The sequence below is a fragment of the Cervus elaphus genome, chromosome 20 (assembly GCF_910594005.1).
Source record: "Cervus elaphus chromosome 20, mCerEla1.1, whole genome shotgun sequence".
Classification (NCBI taxonomy): Eukaryota; Metazoa; Chordata; class Mammalia; order Artiodactyla; family Cervidae; genus Cervus; species Cervus elaphus.
Genome location: NC_057834.1, coordinates 106522881 through 106544375, shown reverse-complemented (window position 1 = coordinate 106544375; position 21495 = coordinate 106522881). Strand labels below are relative to the sequence as shown.

The following is a 21495-nucleotide window of genomic DNA, read 5'->3' as shown; positions in this document are numbered from 1 at the left end:
TCTTAAGATAAGTCCATAGGGCTGCAAACTGTTGAACATGAGAGCAACTGAACAACACGCCAACGAAACCATATTCTTTTTCTATCTCTTTTATTTACTTACATTTAATCCTTTGAGTCAACCTTGACTCTTCTCTCTCTCAACCCTCTTCTTTCGTCTCTGCCAAAGCATTTCAACCCTCCATCCAAAACATGACACTTCAGACCAATTTTCACCGCTTCATCTGCTTTGTCATCCTAGTACAAAGTACTAACATTTTTTATCTGGATGCTGTAAAGTCTACAACAGGTTTCCTGATTCTCTCCTTAACCCCCTTCTCAGCCTATCTTCCACTGAGCTGCCACAGAGATCATTTAACAGTTTAATGAGATCATTTCACTTTTTGACTCTCAATTCTCCAACGACTTCCCAAGACATTTAGACAGATTCTACATCCTTCTCCTGGCCTGGAGCTCTACATGATCTGGCCCTCACCCTCCTGTCGCCTCCTCTCCTATCACTCCCTGCCATCTTGCTCTCTCTTACTCTTTCCAGTCCGGCCCCATTGGTCTCTGTGCAAACATAAAAAAAATGTTCTTGTTTAGGACTTTGTATTTGCTATTTCTTCCATCTAGAATGGTTTTCCTCTGAAATCTGTGTAACTCCAGTTCCTTAATGTGCTGCTCAAATGTCACCTATTTGGATCCGTCTTAGCTGATGATCCTACAATTAGCAGCACTTCTGAAACTCTCTTTCCATTCCTTTATTTTGTTTTATATTTTTCCGTGATAACTGTCATTAGTATGTGTGTGTGTATATATTTGTGTGCATTTGTAAAATATGTATGTTTATCTATGTATATGTATCTAACTATGTATCTACATTCCTATATATCTAAATATCTATGGTAAACACATATGTGTATTTATTTGTCTGTCCTCACTATGAGGTAAGCTCCATGTGGGTAAAATATTTTTTACTGAAATACAGTAGTTTTTGTATATATTTTTTCTAATAATATATGGTAGAAAATAGATAGCATAAGGTAATGGAAAGTTGCCTAGATTTCAAATGTGATAGGTATGGGTTTGACAATTAGCTCTGTTTCTTTCTAGCTATAGTACTTTGCTAATGGTAGTAATAATGGTATGGTCTGTATCTACCTAACTAGCTGCTAATGGGGGCAAAGGTTATTTTCACGATCAAATGACATGAGATCCATACCACACTTAACACAGAGCCAGTGGAACACTATGTGGATTTGTTTACACATTCCCATATCTGCTTGCATACATCAGGATAATCCATTTCATCTTTAAAGAACTGTTGTAAAAAAAAAAAATTAACTGAGATAAAGTATGTATAGCTGTCCACCAAAGTGCCTGGTCTACTTTGGATCTCTAAGAAATGCTTTCTACCCCTGCCCTAGTGCCTCCTCCTAACCTCCCAGGATTTCTGTTCCTTAGGAACAGTCAGCCTGGTATTCACTTAAGTCCCATTACTGAGCTCAATTTTCCAGTAATTAGTGCATATGTGAGCAGTAGCGTCTAACTCTTTGTGAACCCATGGACTATAGCCTGCCAGGCTCCTCTGTCCACGGGATTTTCCAGGCAATAATACTGGAGTGGGTTGCCATTTCCTCCTCTAGGGGATCTTCCCAATTCATCTTCAGCGTCACCTGTATTGGCAGGTAGATTTTTTTTTTTTTTCACCACTGAGCCACCTGGAAAGCCCTCTTTGTCTACAGTCAATGTTCAACAATGTTACATAAAACATCAAATTCAACAGACTGACTTCAGACATGTTTGTCAATTTTAAACGGTTGTGTTAGCTTAAAAAGAAAATAAAAGGAAGAACCCATCTCTGTCTGACATAAGCTCAGTGTCCTTCTCCACGGCAGGAAGTAAGAACTGCCTCACCTGGCACCACATTGTTGTCTCTAGGTAGGTGACCGCATCCAGCAGCCTCAGCAGCTCCTGGAACTGATCATCCTGGTAGTCAAACCGCTCCCCGAAGGTGATGGAGCAAATAATATTGGAAACGGCATTGTTGATCTTGAAGTGAGGGTTGAAAGGCTGTCCTGGAAGCAGAAGAAGAGATAGAGACTTCAGATTGGTTTGTTCCTATTTTCCCGAGTATATTCTACGTGGCATATAGCACACTGACTACAGAACTGTATCTGAAACTGTGGTCCCAGCACCCTACACAGGTCTGACACACAGCAAGTACTCAGTCAATGCCTGGAGGTCCAACTGATGTCCAGGATTTAAAACCAATAATGAGTTTTATACCCATCTTTTTCTTAACACTCAAGCTCTATAACGGCAGTTCACGGTTAGCTGTTCACTGTTAGTCCCTAAGCACCCAACACAGTCCTGGGCTTAGGACAGACATGTAGGTATTGGTAAGCATCTGGTTAGTGAAAGCATGAACCACGGTCCCTGCACCTGTCCTAGGACCTGCTCACCATTCTCCTCTCCTATTGTCTGGATGAGGTAGGCAGCTTCTTCCTGTATCTGTTCCTCTAAGCTTTTCCTTCCTAAACCAAAGTTCCTCAGAGCTGTCAGGGAGAATCTTCTTTGCTCTTTCCATATGTGGCCATTGCACATGATCAAGCCTGGGAAAAACAAAGCCAACATTATGAAGAGAAAGTCAACAAGACCCATGAGGAACAATGTATCAGATGGAAGCAAGGGGAAGGGCTTTTAGGTGTTTGAAACTATTCAGAGAAATAATCCCAAAGCAATGGATACAATGGCTAGCATTTAATGATTACTCATAATGGCAGACCTTTTAGCATTTTTAATGCATTATATAGTACTCACAGAACCTCTTTTGAGGTACATCCTATCATAACTGCCAACCCGCCCAAGTTTTGTTGAAAAAGAAACTGAGGTGTAAGAGATAAAATAAACTCTGCAATGTCACAGAGTTAGCAAGCAACTGAACAGGATTGAAATTCAAGTCTGTCTGACTCCAAAGTCCATTTTTGATGACTTGTCACATAGTATATGTAAATATTTATATCATGCAACATACTAAGAATGCACTTATAGATTAGACAAAATCCATATTCACAAGGTAAGTCTTTTAGGAGAGATCTTATCTAAATCAGGCCTTAAAAATAAATGAATCACTCAAGAAAGCATGGAAGAGTAAAAAATCTATGCAGAGTGGACAACACAGGCAAAGGAAAAAAAAATCCATCTTTGTGTGTTCAGTAAATGATCATTTATTTCGTAACACAGGGGAGGTCACCATCCTTTCTTCACTTCCAGAGCACCCTTCAACTCACTTTCATATCTGACTTTGGCCTCCACCACCACAAGGACATGACCTTGCCTGCTGTCCAGTCCAGGATGCTTTTCAACCTCACCATCATGTGTCAGCAGCATGAGACACTTCTTTCTTGAAACACTCTCTTCCAATGGTGTCCAGGACACCACACTCTCTAGATTTCCCTCCTTTATTCTCTGACCATAGAGAAATTCCTGTATCTTTTGTTAATTCATCTTCTATTGCATTTTGAAATGATGGAGCTCTTCAAGACTAGGTCTGAAGTCTTTTCTCTTTATCTATATTCCATTTTGGGGGCAATCTCATTAGTTCCTAAAATTTTAAGTGAAATCTACTGATAGTTAGTATCTATTTCTGTCTCTCAGCACTAGATACATATACAAGTATCTGCTTGGCTCTGCAGATTTAAATGCATTTCACACTCAGCATATCTATAACTGAATTCATTATTTGCTCTTTACAACTCCCCAGGCCAGCCAACACCCTGTCCTCTTCCACATGTCTCTTTCCTTTACCTACCCATTTGGGTGTCCACCTCATTCTCCCTCTGTCTGGGTCATCACGTCCTGTTGGATTTTCCTCCTGAGAAACTTAAATACATGTATCTTCACAGTCACTCTCCTGGTCGGACTGCCATTTCTCGCCATGTCCCTAGTCCAGGCCACCACCTCTTCTCACCTAAAATGCTGCAATGGTCTCTTGCTCCCTTTATTCCATTCTCCACATTATAGCTTAGAGAAGTCTTTAAAATGTACCATGTAAGTATGATGATCCCTTTCTCTACTGAAACCATGCAGGAGCTTCCATTGTTATTAGGATAAAAAGCAACATCCTTAACTTGCATGAACTATTCCTGTTCGAACTTAGCAGCTTCATCTCCATTTAATCGCTGCGCTGCAACTGGCCACCTCTCAGTTCCTCCAGTTCAGTGTCCTTCCCACCTCAGGGACTTTTCATACTCCATTCCCTCCACCTGATAGTTTTTCCACTTTATTATATTAATTGTCACTGTGTTAGCTTTTCCTGAGTCTCAGGATATTAGACACTCCTAAGAAGTACATCATGCTCCTATCTTCATAACACTAAGGTCTTAAATTATTAGAGTAACTGATACTGTTTTCCTGAATGAAATGTAAGTTACAGAAAAATAAGGACTTTGTCATTCTCCTCACTGTTCTGTCACTGGTGCCTACCACCAGGCTTCATATGGCAAATAAACACAGTGAATGGATGTTGAGTTAAGGGGTAAAACATTTCAAAGAGAAATTGAGAAGCACCTGAAAAATATGGTGCTTTGGTAGAATATATATGAGTTTTTCATTTAGCTTTTTAAATGTGTAAGTTTAATAATCATTTTAAGTATTTATGCTAAACCCCTCTTCTTTTCAATAATTTTATTTATTTATTGCTCTGCTGGGTCTTCACTGTTGCGGGCTTTTGTCTAGTTGGGACAAGCAGGGGCTACTCTCTAGTTGCAGTGCACCGGCTTCTCATTGTGGTGGTTTCTCTTTTTGCAGAGCACAGCTTCAGTATTTGTGGCGCACAGGCTTAGCTGCTCCGTGGTATGTGGGATCTTCCCAGAAAAATCCATGTCTCCTACACTGGCAGGCAGATTCTTACCACTGAGCCACCAGGGAAACCCCAAACCCTTCTAACAAAAATGGAAGGCTCGCGATATCTTGTAAGGGACAGCCTTAACAACAGGTCACAAGAAGCTAGACGCAAGAAAGGATCACATAATCAAGAGGAGGAGGAAGCTGATCCACACCCATTTTCCTCGGGGAAGAGATCTGAGTAGAGAAAGAGAGCCTGAGAATTCATTGCCTTTCCTCAGCTTAAAAACACATCACATCACTGAGTGAATGAGCATACTTCTTTATCAAAGCATCCAGAGTGAGTTCATGCAGGTGATGTCGCTTTTCCCAAATGCCTGACATTAGGGTGGATCTTGCCAGGTGCCGTTAGGAGGTACCTTCACCAGGGAAATGCAGGCACTCAGCTTCCTTAAGGAGCAGGAACTTATGAGAGGCCTAGTCCCTGGGAGTGTTGGAGAATTACAGAAACAAAAGTACCTTTCACAGACTATAAGAATATCAAATGTACACATCTTATATTAGTCAAGAAACTTACCATTTTTCTTAAAAACACGTTCTCGAATAGGGGTTATGGGGCGGTTCACAAAGTTTTGGTCCTGGTGGACAAGGACTTCTTTGATTAAGGGCAATCCAGTTATAACAACTGAAGGCAAGTCACCGAATTCCAGGCTAAAAAGGTTCCCGTATTTCTTCACAAACTAAAAAATAGTAAAAATAGTCATAGAATATGCACATGTCTGTGTGTCGTGGAACGTAGAGTATGTGTGGCTGTGGGAGCTTGGATGGGGACAGGGAGGGTGTGTGTGTGTGTGTGTGTGTGTGTGTGTGTGTGTGTGTGTGTGCATCCATGCTATGCACCCAGGTTTGATGGGGATGTTTCTACCTGTTTCCAATTCTCCTCTTCTCAACTAGCCTCAGTCGAATCTACTATAGGACGTGGACATTCCTTATAAACGTTCATTCATATGTTCGACTTCCTTGATTTGAGTATCCACCATTTGTCCTGAGAACAAGGCATAAAGATTTAGCAAGATAAACAAGGTATCTAACCTCAGGTATCTTTGTGTCTAGTAGAGGGCAGAATTCAGTCCATGTGCCTTACCAGAGAAGGCAGAGATGTGGTTAGTGAACATGAACTTCTTAGTAAATCACATCTGCTTAACCAGGAGAGAATGTCCTTTTCCTCAACATGTTCTAGGTGACAGAAAATTCATCAGAAGGCTGGGAGAAGAGCACAGGGATTCTGGAGCTGAGTGTAAGTCTTAACTCTGTGGCTGACCAGCTGTGAGCTCCAGGGAAAATGGCTTAGTTTTTTATTTTTTTTGAGTCTCAGTTCCCCAGTTGTAAAGTGAGAAAATAATTCTTTCCCTCAAAGGATTCTATAGAGAAAAATTAGAACAGAAATGTGAAAGGCACTTTGTTCCCTGGTCCCTGGCAGATAGCCACTCGAGTCTCTGGGGAATGAATGGGTTCTGTGTGCAAAGGGATGTGGGTGTGCTTGTTCATGGTGAAAGATAGGACAAGAGCACAGGGATGATGTGGGGAGAAAGGCCCTGGTGGTCACAGACAACCACATCGACTGGGTGCCATGACAACTACCTTTCATGTTTTATCTCATTTAACCTACAACTGCCCTATGGCAGTAATGATTTTCCTTATCTTTCAGCAAGAAGTAACTTAGCTAAGGTTGCAAAGCTATTGCACGTTGGTGAAACTTTCCAGGCATTATGTAAGATTTAAGGACAGGACCATGGACCTGAGATGGTGATAGGGACTTAGAGTTCAGTGGATGTAAGAGAATGAATGTGAGACTGAGGGTGAGGGATCTGGGGGAGGGGAGAGAGAGAATGGAAGAGTGGGTGGGTGGGTCAGGAGTGTACACAAATGTGCAGGTATGTGCAAATATGATTCGGGCTACAGTCAACAGTCATTAATCAACGTCTTCCCTGACATGTTTACTCAAGACAGCAATCTAGATAGGCCCTGCCCCTGCCCCCAGACCACAGGGCTGTGTTCTGCTGCAGGCTGTGGTATCAAACAGAAGCACGTATTTCCTCCAGGTGTCTATGGCCCCATCTCCCCACCTGCCATTACTGATGCTCCCCCATGTCACTCCAAATGCCCCGGACCCCATTGCCCCATCAAAGCAATACCATGGATTTATTCTCATTCTATCACCCTGCTCCCACGTTAAAGGCCAAGCCTGAACTCAATCCATCCATTGTTCTTTTGGTCCAGAGTCTTCTATCCATGTTTGCTCATCACTAGACAGTAAGTCTGTCTTGTTATAAAAAGAAGAGCCAGGATTCCATCTCAGTCTGGTCTGCCTTTACAGTACATGTCTTTGTTCTAAGAAATGGCAGGAATGGGTCTCTTAAATCAAGACATTTTATTTCATTGTGCTGAATGCCTGGATGAACTTCTTAGGTTTTACTTTAGAAAGGATTTCTTGACTATTTTAGAATATACAGTAAAAATATTTTTGGAATGGCTGAAAATCTCAGTTTAAACTAGACAACTCCTCACTGACAATGGATACAATCTGGAACCTCAGCTTGTTCTTGGAAGGGACTAGGCATTCCATTAATGTTTACTGAAATGAACTTCTACAGAGTCCTATCACTTAGAACTTTCTGCCCAAGTATATTGCTAGTCCAACAGAACTAGATCAAACATTTCTATGGTGTTATCAACAATGTAAATGTGGATACATCAAATGACCTACTGCAGCCCTGGTACCAATCATGGTGATGTCTACCAATTCTTAAGTAAACATGCCAGTTACCGTGCCAATGGCTTTACTTGGAGGTAAATGTAAGTCCCAGTGTCATCTGAGATTTTGTAAGATAGAGAATACTTCAGTGTACAACAATAAACAAGTTGTTAAGAAAGGGACAGTATAAGGGAAAAAAGAGATTAAAAATAAGGTTGTTGGTCTCCTACACTGTTGGTGGGGATGTAAGAAGGTTCACTCACTATGGAAAACAGTACAGAGGTTCCTTAAAAAACTAAAAATAGTGTTGCCATATGACCCAGCAATCCTACTCCTGCCATACTTTCAGACAAAACTATAATTCAAAACGATTCATGCACTTTTATGTTCACAGAAGTTCTATTCACAATTGCTGAGACATGGAAATAACCTAGATGTCCATCGGCAGATGAATGGTTAAAGAAAAGGTGGTACATATATTCGATGAAATACTACTCAAGTCATAAAAAAAATGACATAATGCCATTTGTGGCAACATGGATGGACCTAGAGAATATCAAACTAAGTGAAGTAAGTTAGAAAAAGACAAGCATCATATGGTATCACTTATATGTGGAATCTAAAATATAACATAAATGAAGCTATCTACAAAACAGAAACAGGGACACAGAGAACAGATGTGTGGTTGCTGAGGTGGGGCATGGCAGACGGATGGAGTGGGAATTTAGGATTAGCAGATGCAAACTGTTATACATAGGATGGAAAAACAACAAGGTCCTGCAGTATAGCACAGGGAACTATATTCAATATCCTGTGATAAACCATAGTGAGAAAGAATATCAAAAAGAATATATATATATAAATAACTGTGTGTGTGTGTATATATATATATATAAATAAACTGAACGACTTTGCTGTACAGTAGAAATTAACACAGCAGTGTAAAAAAGTGTAAAAAAAGTGTAAGCAGTGTAAAAACGGTGGTTTGGGAGGCTAAAACAGGCTTAAGAAATGAAAACAGAAAAACAGAAAAGGAATAGCATAGTAGCTATAAGAGGCAAATAAAAGCAATAGGTTACAGGAAATTTCCTATGAAGGATAAAATTCCCACATGTACGATTAAGCACTTAACTAATAAAAGAGAGCAAAATAAATGTTTAGGACAAAAAATTAGAAGTGTTGAGTTATGAGACAAGAGACTGAACCAAGAAATATAAAGTTGAGGAAGATATTACTTTATCTAAGTTCTTAAACCCAAAAACCAACAGAAAAAGACACAAAAAGAGAAAAGGAAAAAAAGGAAGAGTGCACCAATTCTTACTCCCACTAGCAGTGACAGGGTCTGTTGCTCTAACGCTCACCAGCAAGTGTGGGTATGGGTGGGTGTGTGTGTGTGTGTGTGTGTTTGGGGGGGGGTGCTGGACACAAGGAGAACTAAGATTCTCTTACTTATTACATTATATTTTAAAATGTGTCACTCAATGTATTTATATTGCTTTTATAATTAAAAAGTGCTGCTATCTAATAAAGCACAAAAGAGAAACCTAAGGACATAGGAAATAAAACTTCATGGCATTTTATACAATTTTTTAAGCAATAAAATCATTTGAAAATAGAGTATGTCATGGATCTGGTAAAGGAAAATCCTGCATGTGTGAACACATTTATGCATAAATGCAGTTCACCAGTCCTCTGGGGTCCACAAACTCCTGCTAAGAATACTGGTCTAACTGGTAGTTCTTGGGATTATATTAGGTTTCTGAGAACAGCCTGTGGAAATCAAATTCAAGTTCAATCCAACAGGTTTTTATGAAAGGGTCTGGAGTTGTCAGGCACCTTCTGACATTGCTATGTTATATGTGGGATCACTATGCTATGGTGTTTTCCTGAAGTGTCAAAGCCTCCTGGGGAAGGCTGACTGCAGAAAAAAAACTAATGCATAGAAGAAGATGATATATGTTACCATTCTGGGGCAAGGGGCATGAAGCTACTGAAAGAGGAGAACAATTTCCACTCAAGATATGGGAGAAAGTGTCCAAGAGTACATAATATTTGGGCCAGACTGTAAATGAAGGTCAGGGTACCGGCAAAAGGACATGTATTGCGAAGGCAAAGATTTTAGGCTGTGGGAACGGCATACACAAATGCAAAGACAGGGAAACGTGGGCGTTCAGAAACTAGTGAGTTCTCTTTTCTGACTACAGTATAGGTTCATTAAAGAGCACTAACCCTATGGTAGGTCGAGGCCTGTTGCTGGCGGTATAGGCTCTGAAGTTTAAGATGCCCCCAATCTAATGGAGCATACAGATAAGTAAACAATTCTTATTAGTATTACCATTCTATACAATAAATTATCAAATGGGGGAAACTAGGGAACACATAAGGGGACCGAAGACTAACATATGTCCTGGAAACAAACAAATATACACCTTTTTGTTTATGTAGGAAGAGGGGAAACAAGCCTGACAGGTATACTGTGAACTAGACCAAGGATATCTTAATGTCAAGTAAAATAATTTGGATCTTATTTTGTTTCTAGCTAGAGAACTGAATGAGGGGTAAGGGCAGTGAATGCTTAAGAACCTGTATTTTGAAGTTACACAAATCTGTATCCAGCTTCTGCTTGTTACTTTCTATGTGATTTTTGCTTTAGTTATTTACCTTCTCTCTGTCCCAGTTTTCAAATCTATAAAATGGGGGCTATTACTAGTTACCATCTTTGGGATGGTGGTGATAAATAACCACAATACTAAAATAAATAATAAAATTATTATTGTTATTGATATATTTGAGAGTGTATTTTAGCAAAACGACTCTGGTTAGATCTGGACAAAGGAATGGAGGGGAAGTGGCTAGAGAGTAGATTGATGGAGCACATACAGCAATCAGGCCAGACAAGTGATGCCTGGTATGCAACCAATGACTGGCTTTTCCTTGAGTTTGTTACTATAAGTTTTTGAAGAAGGTGGGAGTGGGTGGTAGACATATGAAGAAGCATCAACTATGCACGAAGCACCTTGCCAATAAACTGATATTCATGAACTTACTAGGTTCTTATAATAATCCTATAATGCATTCTTTGTTTTCAGAAAAAGAGGCAAAAAGAGAGAGAGCACAGCTGATGGGTATAAAATTGGGCTCTTTATAACTCACTCTGTTTGTCTCATTTTTAAATGAAAGCATGAAGATATTATCTCTCTTCTTCTGAGGGACAGACTCCCTAAAGATTAGTCGGCCACATGACATCCCAATTAAAGCCCACTTTTCCAAGCTTCTCCAGGTGTGGCCAGTGAGACACCTGACAATGGGAGTAGTGGTGATATGTGCATCTTCTGGGTCATGTTCTTAAAGGAAAGTGGCTTCTCACCACCTCCCTCTTCCCCTTTCCATGGATTGGACCTTATGCATGATGATGTTGTAGGTTGAGAGCAATGAGACAGAAGGAACTGCAGTTTCTAGATGACCTTGTGGTACAAAGCAGTCTTCCAATCCTGGTCTTCGGGCCTATATCTGAACTTACTTTTGACAGAGAGATAAATTTCACTCTTTTTTTTTTTTTTTTAATATATGACTGTATTTTGGGGCCTTTTTTTATTACAAGCAGCTCCATTTATATCCTCACTAATACATTTATTCACCTTATCTACAGTTCTCCCACTTCAGTCCAATAAGATTTTCTCTTACCTAAAAATATGCTCCTACAATAAGCCATGTAGCTGTGGTACAGAAAGTTTAGAAAAAAGGAGAAAAAATAAGAGTGGTTCATGGTTCCCATCATGCCACATACATTGGCCAGTTTCTTCACTGCCCTCTCACTTCATTTTACCTGATGTCACTTCCCCCATTTAAAAATCTCATCTACTTTACTCCATATGACCTCTTGCCTAAGATTCCTTTCCAGTTCAGCCAAATTTAACATTCTATAGGAGCTATCCCCATTGCTTCCCATTCATAGTGATCCCACATAATGACATCTCACTTGGTTTACTACAGAGTTTATACCATACATTTCATCATACACTGTCTTGTACTGTGTCTGTCATATGATAAGCACTTTATAAATGTCTGTTGCATAAATGAACCCATGAACTAGTCAATTATCCTCTAACTATATCATGAAAAGTCAGATAGCATCAGTAGAGAATAAGTATATGAGTCAAGTAATCATGTGTCCAAGGCCTTGTTTGGCCATTACCTATGCTGAATAACTTAGGCTAACTGCTTTACTATTTTCAGCCTGTTTCCTCAGTGGTAAAATGGAAACATCAAAAGATTCCTAACTTGTGTGCCTTTTGTGAAGATTAAATGAAAATGAATCCACATGTAAGACCTAGCAGCTAGTTAATGTTAAGTGCCTGTTAAGTTACTCAGTCATGTCCAACTCTTTGCAACCCCTGGACTATAGCCCACCAGGCTCTTCTGTCCATGAGATTTTCCAGGCAAGAATACTGGAGTGGGTTGCCATTTCCTCCTCCAGAGGATCTTCCCAACCCAGGGATCAAACGCACATCTCCTGTGGCTCCTGCATTGGCAGGCAGATTCTTTACCACTCCGCCATCTGCGAAGCCCTGTTAATATCATAGCAGATAGTTAGTGATAGGTACTGGTAGATAGGTAAGTAAAGATATATAGGTAATGATAGATAATGATAGGTGCTTAAAATTTCCAAATTGCTTGAATGCAAATTTAATTACAGCCAAATCACATCATTTAAACTCTATTTTTTACAAACATAAATATTTAATTGAAAACTTATATAAAATACAACAACACTTTTGATGAAAAATCTTTGGCCAGAGATAAGACCCTAGCCTCAGTATCATCCTTAGCCAGTTTTATGACATGAGGCAAATCATTTAACCTCTCCAGTCATATCTATCTTAATAGTAAAACAAGGGCACAGATCAAGTTTCTGACTTCAGACAACAGTGAAAGCATCCCATTTTACTCTTTCTTAGCATCATGATACTAACTGGCACATACAAAATTAACACCAATAAAGCCCTGTTCTTTGTAGCTAAAGGACCAGATAAAGAGTGGTCCACCAGGACAGAACATTCAACCTTTCTACCTTCCTGTTCCAGAGACAATACCATAAGAGACGTGATCCTCCCCCATCCTAATGGGAGCCTACAGTACTAAAGATGCATGAAAACTTGCCTTCATCCTCTCTCTGCATTCTATCTTCATCCTGTCTCTACAGCAAGGTGGTACTTCTCCCCTACTGAGTTTGTAAGCTGAGTTGCAACTATCTCACCCCTGAACAGCAGAAGAGACTCCTTGGAGTAGTCAGTGGGCAAAATCCTGATTTCTACAACTCTACAAAAATAAGGAGGTACCCATATTCCATGGAGATGATACGATTAGATTACTGATTTCTCCCCACCCCCTGCAGTAAGGAAGAGGCTACCCTACTCAGAGGGGCCCCAGTCTTTTGTCCCCATCCTCATTCTCTCCAGCCTGCACTGATGAGAATGTGGGTTGGAGTCCTATTGAGGTGAATAATATATAAGTGGGGTAGATCAGTATAGCACTGCAAAGGCTTTATAACCTAAATTGACATTTGAACCGCAATTCACAAAAGTGAACATTCTAAACATAAGCAGGTTTTGACTATCTGCAAAAATAAAAGGTTTACATAGAGTCCAGAGTCATGTAGCAAAATACACAAAATGTCCAGAGTATAGACCAAAATTACTCATGTTATCAAGAACCAGAGAAATCTCAAATTGAATGAGTTGAAACCAATACTGAGATGATAAAGATGCTGTAATTACAGGTTAAAGATTTTAAATCAGCTATTGAAAAAATTTTACATAGAAAATCTTAACCAAGAACCAGAAAATACACATATGAACAAAAAAGAAACTTTAAAATTGAAAAACAATAACTAAACAAAAACTCATTACAGCAATTCAATGGCAGAGTGGTAATGACAGGATAATCAGTGAAACTGAAGACATCAACAGAAAGTGTCCAATCTGAACAACACAGAGAAAACAGATTGAGAAGAGATAAAAAGCTGAGCCTCAGGGACTGATATTAGAATAGGAGAAGATCTATCACTTGTGTCATCAGTGCCAAAGAGGACCAGAAGGAAAAAACATGGACTTGAAAAAATATTTGAAGAAATAAAGGCTGAAAAATTCTCAAATTTGGTACTAGTAAAACCTACTGATGCAAGAAGTTGTTAGTGAACCCAATAAATCCAAAGAATTCAACACTAAGGCATATAATCAAATTTCTGAAATCTAAAAACTAAGAAAACCTAGCTTTCAAAGCATGTAGAGGAAAACAATTCATTACTTATGGGGAACAACAGTTCAAATTATAGCAGATTGCTTATGAGGAACCCTAGTTCCTAAGCCAGAAAGAAGCAGCACTACATTTTCAGGGGCTTAATAAAAGAAACTGTCAGCCTAGAATTCTATGTCCAGTGATAATATACTTCAGAAATGAAGGTGAAATAAAAACATTCTTAGATGAAGGAAAGCTAATTTTTTTTTTCAGCAGACAAGTTCTAAAAGAATGGTTAAAGAAAGTTCTTCAGTTAGGAAAGAGCAACAGAAAGGGTAAAGAAATGGGTAAATACAGTAGACTAATCTTGAATTTAACACGTTGTGTTTGACAGTTAAAAGAAAAATTATAATACTGTCTGAGGTGGTTCTCAGTGTATATAGAGATAATATTTAAGAAAATTTATATATTATAAAGTGGGGGAAAGTAAAGGGACCTAAGAGTTTTAAGGTGTGTGTATTCCACCTTTGACACTTACTGCAATAACTTATGTATGCATAGCATGTAATCTTTACAGCAAGCACTTAAAAGACAATACAAAGAGACATACTCAAAAACACAAATGAAAATGGATTCTAAAAAAATATTCAAGTGACCTACAAAGAGAGGAAAGGAGAAAAAACGAAGAGTAAAAAACAAGACGAGTAAAAAAACAAAGTGAAAAATAGGAAACAAATAATAAATTGGCAGACTTAAGTTTTAACAAATCAATAATTACATTAAATATAAATGATCTAAACTCACCAATTAAATGTTTGATATTAGAAGAATGAACAAAAATTTACCCACCTGCATGTTATCAACAAGAAACTCATTTCAAATATAATGATATAAATAGGTTAAAAGTAAATAAATGGAGAAGCATATATTATGTAAATACTAATCAAAAGAGAGCTGAGAGCTGGTGTGGCTATAGTATATCAGATAAAGTAAAATTCAGGCAAAGAAAATTACCAGAGAAAAAGAGGGACATTAACTAATAATAAGAGAATAAATTCACAAAGATGACATAACAATTTTAGTGCGTATGTGCCAAATAAAAAAGCTGTGAAACACATACATGAAAACTGCTGCTAAGTCACTTCAGTCGTGTCCAACTCTGTGCGATCCCATAGACAGCAGCCCACCAGGCTCCCCTGTCCCTGGGATTCTCCAGGCAAGAATACTGGAGTGGGTTGCCATTTCCTTCTCCAATGCATGAAAGTGAAAAATGAAAGTGAAGTCGCTCAGTCGTGTCCGACTCTTAGCGTCCCCATGGACTGCAGCCCACCAGGCTCCTCCGTCCATGGGATTTTCCAGGCAAGAGTACTGGAGTGGGGTGCCATTGCCTTCTCTGATACATGAAAACTACCAGAACTGAATAGATAAACAGAGAAACCTGTAATTATAAGTTGCAGACTTCAACAAGCCTCTCCTAGTAATTGATAGAATTAGTAGGTAAGAAGTCAACAAAGGTTCAGGAGCACTAAACAACTGATTAATCTAATAAGGTCTAACTGACATATAGTATGGAACATTCAACTCAACAAGAGCAGAATACACTTTTTTTCAAGTATGTACGGACTGTATCTTGGGTCAACTTTAACATAGTTTTTTCAAAGTTGAAATCATGTATGTTCTCTGACCATAATGGACTTCAACTGTAAATCATTAACAGAAAGAAAACAAGAAAATCTCCCAATACTTGGAAGTTAAACAGCATATTTATTAAACAAAGGTACAGGCTTAGACTCCTTAGAAAAGACCCTGATGCTGGGAAAGATTGAATACAAGAGGAGAGGGGGTGACAGAGGATGAGATGGGTGGAGGACATCACCCACTCAATGGACATGAGTTTGAGCAAGCTCCGGGAGTTTGGTGATGGACAGGGAAGCCTGGCATGCTACAGTCCACGGGGTCGCAAAGAGTTGGACATGATTGAGCGACTGAATTGAACTGACAGGTTTAGGAGACTAGCTTTAAAATTCTGGAGATGAATCCAGTCACTTAAATGGTACCAATTGTGTGTTTCTCCCAGAAAAATGATAAAAACCTTCTCCATCTTAACTTGAGTTTATATTACAGACTTGTGTTTAAAGTGCTCCAGGCATTCAAGGGGAACTGTTATTTGTTGGGAACCTACAATCAGCTGTATTAGTATGGACCATTCACCATTTTATTTAATGTTCACAACCATCTATCACAGTGCTGTCTGTCAGCAAGATACCTATGATGAGACACAGGGAAGCAGCTGAAGGTGCTTGAGAAAGTGCTGGATGTTGGAGGAAATATTAAGGAATTCAGAATGGCCACAATTAGGGAAGACACAAGCAAGGCAGAAATACACACCCACTGAGGAGTGCAGGAGTCCTGAATGGGGAGGAACATAACCAAAGAAGAGTGTGGGTGTCCTCAATGAGGAAAGCACTAAAAAGTTGATTTAAATCACTTACATTGGACAGTGCTTCTGGGTCTTGTTCACATATTGCCAATTATCTTGTTTTTTTCTTCACATCTCACTAGTCCTAGGACCCTCCCCAAGGTGCCTGCACAACTTTTTTCTAAGATGGATTTCAATGTAGAGACCTGTGGGTACATGTCCACACTTATTACAGGGTGGGGCCCCCTCCCTTTTTGACCCCCAAGAAGCCTTCCTGCACATGTGCAGACAGGGAAGTCTTCCTGGATCTCAGGAGTGGTCACCTTATCTCTTTACTTTAGCAGAACTCAACTTTTGCCACTAGCTTTGTCCTTGAAGTGCCTGGGTGAGAACAAAGGCTTGGTTTTACCCCACTCAACAAACACCAGGTGCCCATCTCAGGCTCACATCTATCTCCTACCTCAGAATGACGAGGTCACATTTTACAGCTACTTACGGAGCTCACTGATGCTTTTGAACTGTGGTGTTGGAGAAGACTCTTGAGAGTCCCTTAGACTGCAAGGAGATCCAGCTAGTCCATCCTAAGGAGATCAGTCCTGAGTGTTCATTGGAAGGACTGATGCTGAAGCTGAAACTCCAGTACTTTGACCCCCTGATGCAAAGAGCTAACTCATTTGAAAAGACCCTGATGCTGGGAAAGACTGAAGGTGGGAGGAGAAGGGGATGAGAGAGGATGAGATGGTTGAATGGCATCTCTGACTCAGTGGACATGAGTTTGAGTAAACCCTGGGAGTTGGTGATGGACAGGGAGGCCTGGCGTGCTGTGATTCATGGGGTCGCAAAGAGTCGGACACGACTGAGCGACTGAACTGAACTAATGGGAGATGACTATAAAGAAATGGAAAGAAGTTACAAGAAGAGTTCCAAGTAGCTCCCAGAATCCTGCGTGCCAAGTTGTTTCAGTCCTGTCCGACTCTGTGCGACCTCATGGTTTGTAGCCTGCCAGGCTCCTCTGTCCATAGGATTCTCCAGGCAAGAGTCCTAGAGTGGATTGCCATGCTTTCCTCAAGTAGCCCCCTAAGGAACAAGAACTCTGGGAAGCAGCACGGATCACTAACAAAATCTAAGCAAAGGAGTGACATTTAAAAATGATTAGTGAGTGTGGACTGCTGGGTGAGGAGGCTAAATGTGAGGGGCTCAGTCCTTGTGGAGTTAGGAGCAATTCAGTCGAAAAACGCTGAGGATTTAGATAGTATTTATCACCATTTTACCAAGTGGCAAAATACGGGATTTTTTCCCCCCAAGGATAATGATATTAGAACGATAAACTGATCATATTATAAATAGAAAGTCCCAATAGTATGCAACAAGGCCCTCAGTTAAATGACTTAGAGAACGCATCGTGTCTAACACACTAAATAGTGGACAGTTAACAATATTTCACCCCTAGAAACCACGGGTGGTGTAATAATGCCAGTCACTGGGGAAAAGAGAGACGTTCAAAGCAAGGTGTAGTCGGGTGCCCGGTTCAGCCTCAGAACCCCCATCCTCCCGCCCTCGGTACCCGGAATGGCCCCTGTTCCACAGGTCAGGGTCAGGATGCGCCCGGGCACCTTAGCCCGCTCCTACCCGCTGAAGCGACAGGTGCCCCTTCTCAAAGTCCAACTGGAAGAAGTTGCCTACGAAAGGCAGGCGCGGGGGCCCCGGCGGGTAGTTCTTTGGACGCCGCCTTTTGAGGAGATCAGCCAAGAGGAGAAAGACGACGGCCCCCAGCAGGACAGTGCCGGGACGGAACGCGGCCCAGAGGTCAGCCGCCAGGGAGCCCAACGCCTCCAACATGGCTGCGCTGGTCCCCCTTCCGCGGTCCGAGTCTGCCGAGGTCCTCCCGGTACTCTGCCTCCACGGTGCCAGCACCGCCCTCTTTCCCCGTCTGCCCCGCCCCGCCCCGCCGCACCCCGCCCCCTCCCCGCCCCCGCCGCGCCCCGCCCCGCCGGGTCGGTCTTTCTGCAACTCCACTCCGCCTCGCCGCCGCCTCGCCGCCTCTCTGCCCCTCTAGGTTGCGGCACAGCCTGATCTGCTTGACGCTCCCGGTTCTTTCTCAGGCCCCGCCTTCTGCCTTCCCCTCAGCTCGCCCCAGCCGGTTCCCTACTTCCCTGTGTGTCCACCTAGCCCTCCTACCAGGTGCCTGTAGCCAGGTTCCTAGGAGAACAGCAACGGTGTTGGAAAAGGCCCGGCTGGAAGCGTTTAGAGAGCCCGTCTCTTTGTGAGAGCGTCTGGGCTCTTGGGTTTATGATTTCACTGCATCTCAGAGAGCGCCGCGGACTTTTGAGCTCTGTTTTTCAGTCTCCGTCTCACCAAAGCATTGGAACCGCGCCTGATAATCAGGAAAACAACAGCGCGCGGTATTTCTTGGGCGCATGCTTCATGCCAGGTATTGCGTCCCCTTCTTTAGATGAATTGCTTAATTCTGACACGTTTTTGCAGATACCTTCGTTCCATCTTGTAGTTGCTTACAGAGGTTGAATTATTAATTATGTGGTGAATAAGTGAATCCACTTTACCTGCAGCACATGTAAAGGAGGCTCTGTCTTTGTTAACTTTTTTGAAGGTTAAGACGCCCTACATCACAGCACTAACAGCGAGGCTAGTCCTTAATAGGTGTTTAATGAGCTTTGAAGGGAGATGTCTTAGTCCTTGTCTTTTTTGGTTTGCTTAGTTAGATTCCTCTTCTGAAGCCTCAAGATGGTGTAGAAACTGAGATTCCAAACTTCCGTGCTATCCCGTGTGACTACCTGTGTCTTAGCATTTGTGTGATACACAAAATATGAATCATAGTTCCAGAGGTGTATAGCACACACTCAGATTTTCAACATATGATTAAAATATTTCCCTATTTAAAAGAAAAGAGCATTCAAGTCACTTTTCTATCGTCCAAAGTCTATGCTGCTGCTAAGTCACTTCAGTCGTGTCCAACTCTGTGCGACCCCATAGTCTGCAGCCCACCAGGTTCCCCCATCCCTGGGATTCTCCAGGCAAGAATACTGGAGTGGGTTGCCATTTCCTTCTCCAATGCATGAAAGTGAAAAATGAAAGTGAAGTCGCTCAGTCGTGTCCGACTCTTAGCGACCCCATGGACTGCAGCCCACCAGGCTCCTCTGTCCATGGGATTTTCCAGGCAAGAGTACTGGAGTGGGGTGCCTTTGGGAGATATTAATCACAACCTAGTTTTTATCCTTCCAGTCCATAGCTTCCTGTTTCACTATAGTTGTTATGCATCCATACATTGTTTCTTTAAATTTTTTTTCTTTTCAGTTGTTCTAGGTCTCTGTTGCCTGGCACAGGCTACTTCATTGCAGCACAGGGGCTTTCTCTAGTTGCAGTGCACAGCCTTACTTGTCCCATGGCATCTGGGCTTAGTTCCCTGAGCATTCCTGGCCTTGGAAGGCAGATTCTTAACCACTGGACCACCAGGGAAGTCCCATGCAATGCTTATAATATTTATATGAGTGCTGTTTTCTTTTTTCTTTTTTCCCCTTTATCACTTTTCAAAGTCAGCAGCAGGTTTCCACAGTATCACCAAGAGGAACCGACAAGTATTTCTTTGTTGTTCAGTCTCTCAGTCATGTCCAGCTCTTTGCAACCCCATGTACGGCAGCAGGCCAGGCTTCCTTGTCCTTCAGTTTCCTGGAGCTTGCTCAGACTTAAGTCAATTATTGAGTCGGTGATGCTGTCCAATCATTTCATCCTCTGTCGTCTGTTTTTAAAGTAACTCTTCTACAATCAATGTTTTTCTCAGTATTTTGTGTTTGAGATCTATCTGGGTTGAAATACGTGGCTTTGGTTTATTCACTCTAATAGTTCTGTTACTGGCGCACTGCAGTCCACGGGATCATGAAGAGTCAGACATGACCTGGCCACTGAACAACGACAAAAGTTCTGTCACTCCCCCACAATTTTCATGGGGGTATAATGGGCATATAACACTGCAGATAAGGTTTCCTTAAAGACATATATGTGTGTGTGTGTGTGTGTGTATCTCACATTTTAAAAATTCATTCATCCATTGATGGGTGTTAGATTGTTTCCATATTTTGGCTGTTGTAAATAATGCTGCAAACAATATGGGAGCACCATCCTCTTTTGTATTTTCATTTTATTCAGATAAATACCCAGAAGTGGAATTGCTGGATCATGTGCTAGTTCTGTTTTTACACCACAGTTTATTTACCCATTTCCATGTCAGTGGACATTTAGGTTTGTTATCTCCTTTCTGGATTTTCTTTGTTTTTGTCTTTTGTGAGTTTTTTTTATTTTTTTGAGGGGGGTGGTGGTTAGGGTGGGTAGTTTCTTTGTTTTGTTTTGTTTGCATTTATACAGTGCTGCAAGTGAGATTGTGCATGGACTGGAATGAATGATGTAACATTTAGTATTAGATGATCTTTACTAGCTTCTTTTCATAGACTTTGTATAAATCAAGTACTGAACTTTACCTCAAACATAATGGTTTATATATATTTATAATATATGATTTAAACTTCTATATGAAAAAATAAGAATACATCTTTAAAAACAAAGATGCAGCTTCAACTTCTAATTTGATTTATCACTGGTTTCTCTGAAACAAGGATTCTAAGCTGTGATGAATATTTTTTCATATAATGAATACTCTGAGGACACTGTGTAGCCAGTGCTAAGTACAAAGGGGAAAAAAGACATTTTCAGCCTTAAGACTTTATTATGATCAGTGTGACCGACCTTTCCTGGTTGAATATTGTTCTCTTTTGGTTCTGTTAGGTTAAAATAAAAATCAGCACAGGTATTTTGTTGTTAATATATTAAAATATAATATGACTTAAAAAGCTTTTTGGTGTAATGTCTATTTAGATCTGCTCATCTTTTAAACTGAGTGTTTGTTTTGATGATAAAGCCTCATTTGTAGTTGTTCAGTCACTAAGTTCTGTCAGACTATTTGTGACCCTGTGGACTGCAGCATTCCAGGCTCTTTTGTCCTTCACTAGCTCCTGAAGTTTACTCAGATTCTTCTTTATTACATTGGTGATTCTATCGAACCATCTCATCCTCTGCTACCTCCATCTCTGTTTGCCTTCAGTCTTTCCCAGCATCAGGGTCTTTTCCAGTGAATCAGTTCTTCTCATCGGGTGACCAAAGTATTGGAGCTTCAGCATCAGCATCAGTCTTTTCAATGCATATTCAGGGTTGATTTCCTCTAGGATTGACTGGTTTGATCTTGCTGT

The 21495-nt window shown here is 40.8% G+C and overlaps 1 protein-coding gene across 2 annotated transcripts in view; it reads right to left on the bottom strand.

The window, feature by feature from the left end:
- Positions 1-18152, bottom strand: part of LOC122676982 (cytochrome P450 2J2-like) — a 36929-nt gene extending 18777 nt beyond the window's left edge. The window contains exons 1-4 of one of the 2 annotated variants that reach the window (XR_006335679.1): positions 17870-18143; positions 5407-5569; positions 2447-2596; positions 1899-2059 (exon numbers count right to left, since the gene is read on the bottom strand). Coding sequence is in view for 1 of the 2 variants with exons in the window: in XM_043876636.1 (XP_043732571.1) it covers positions 1899-2059; positions 2447-2596; positions 5407-5569; positions 17870-18079 (684 nt within the window). In the remaining variant the exon portion in view is untranslated. Of the gene's footprint in view, positions 1-1898; positions 2060-2446; positions 2597-5406; positions 5570-17869 lie in introns of both variants that reach the window. The other variant, XM_043876636.1, reaches the window with a different exon arrangement.
- Positions 18153-21495: the final 3343 nt, after the last annotated feature.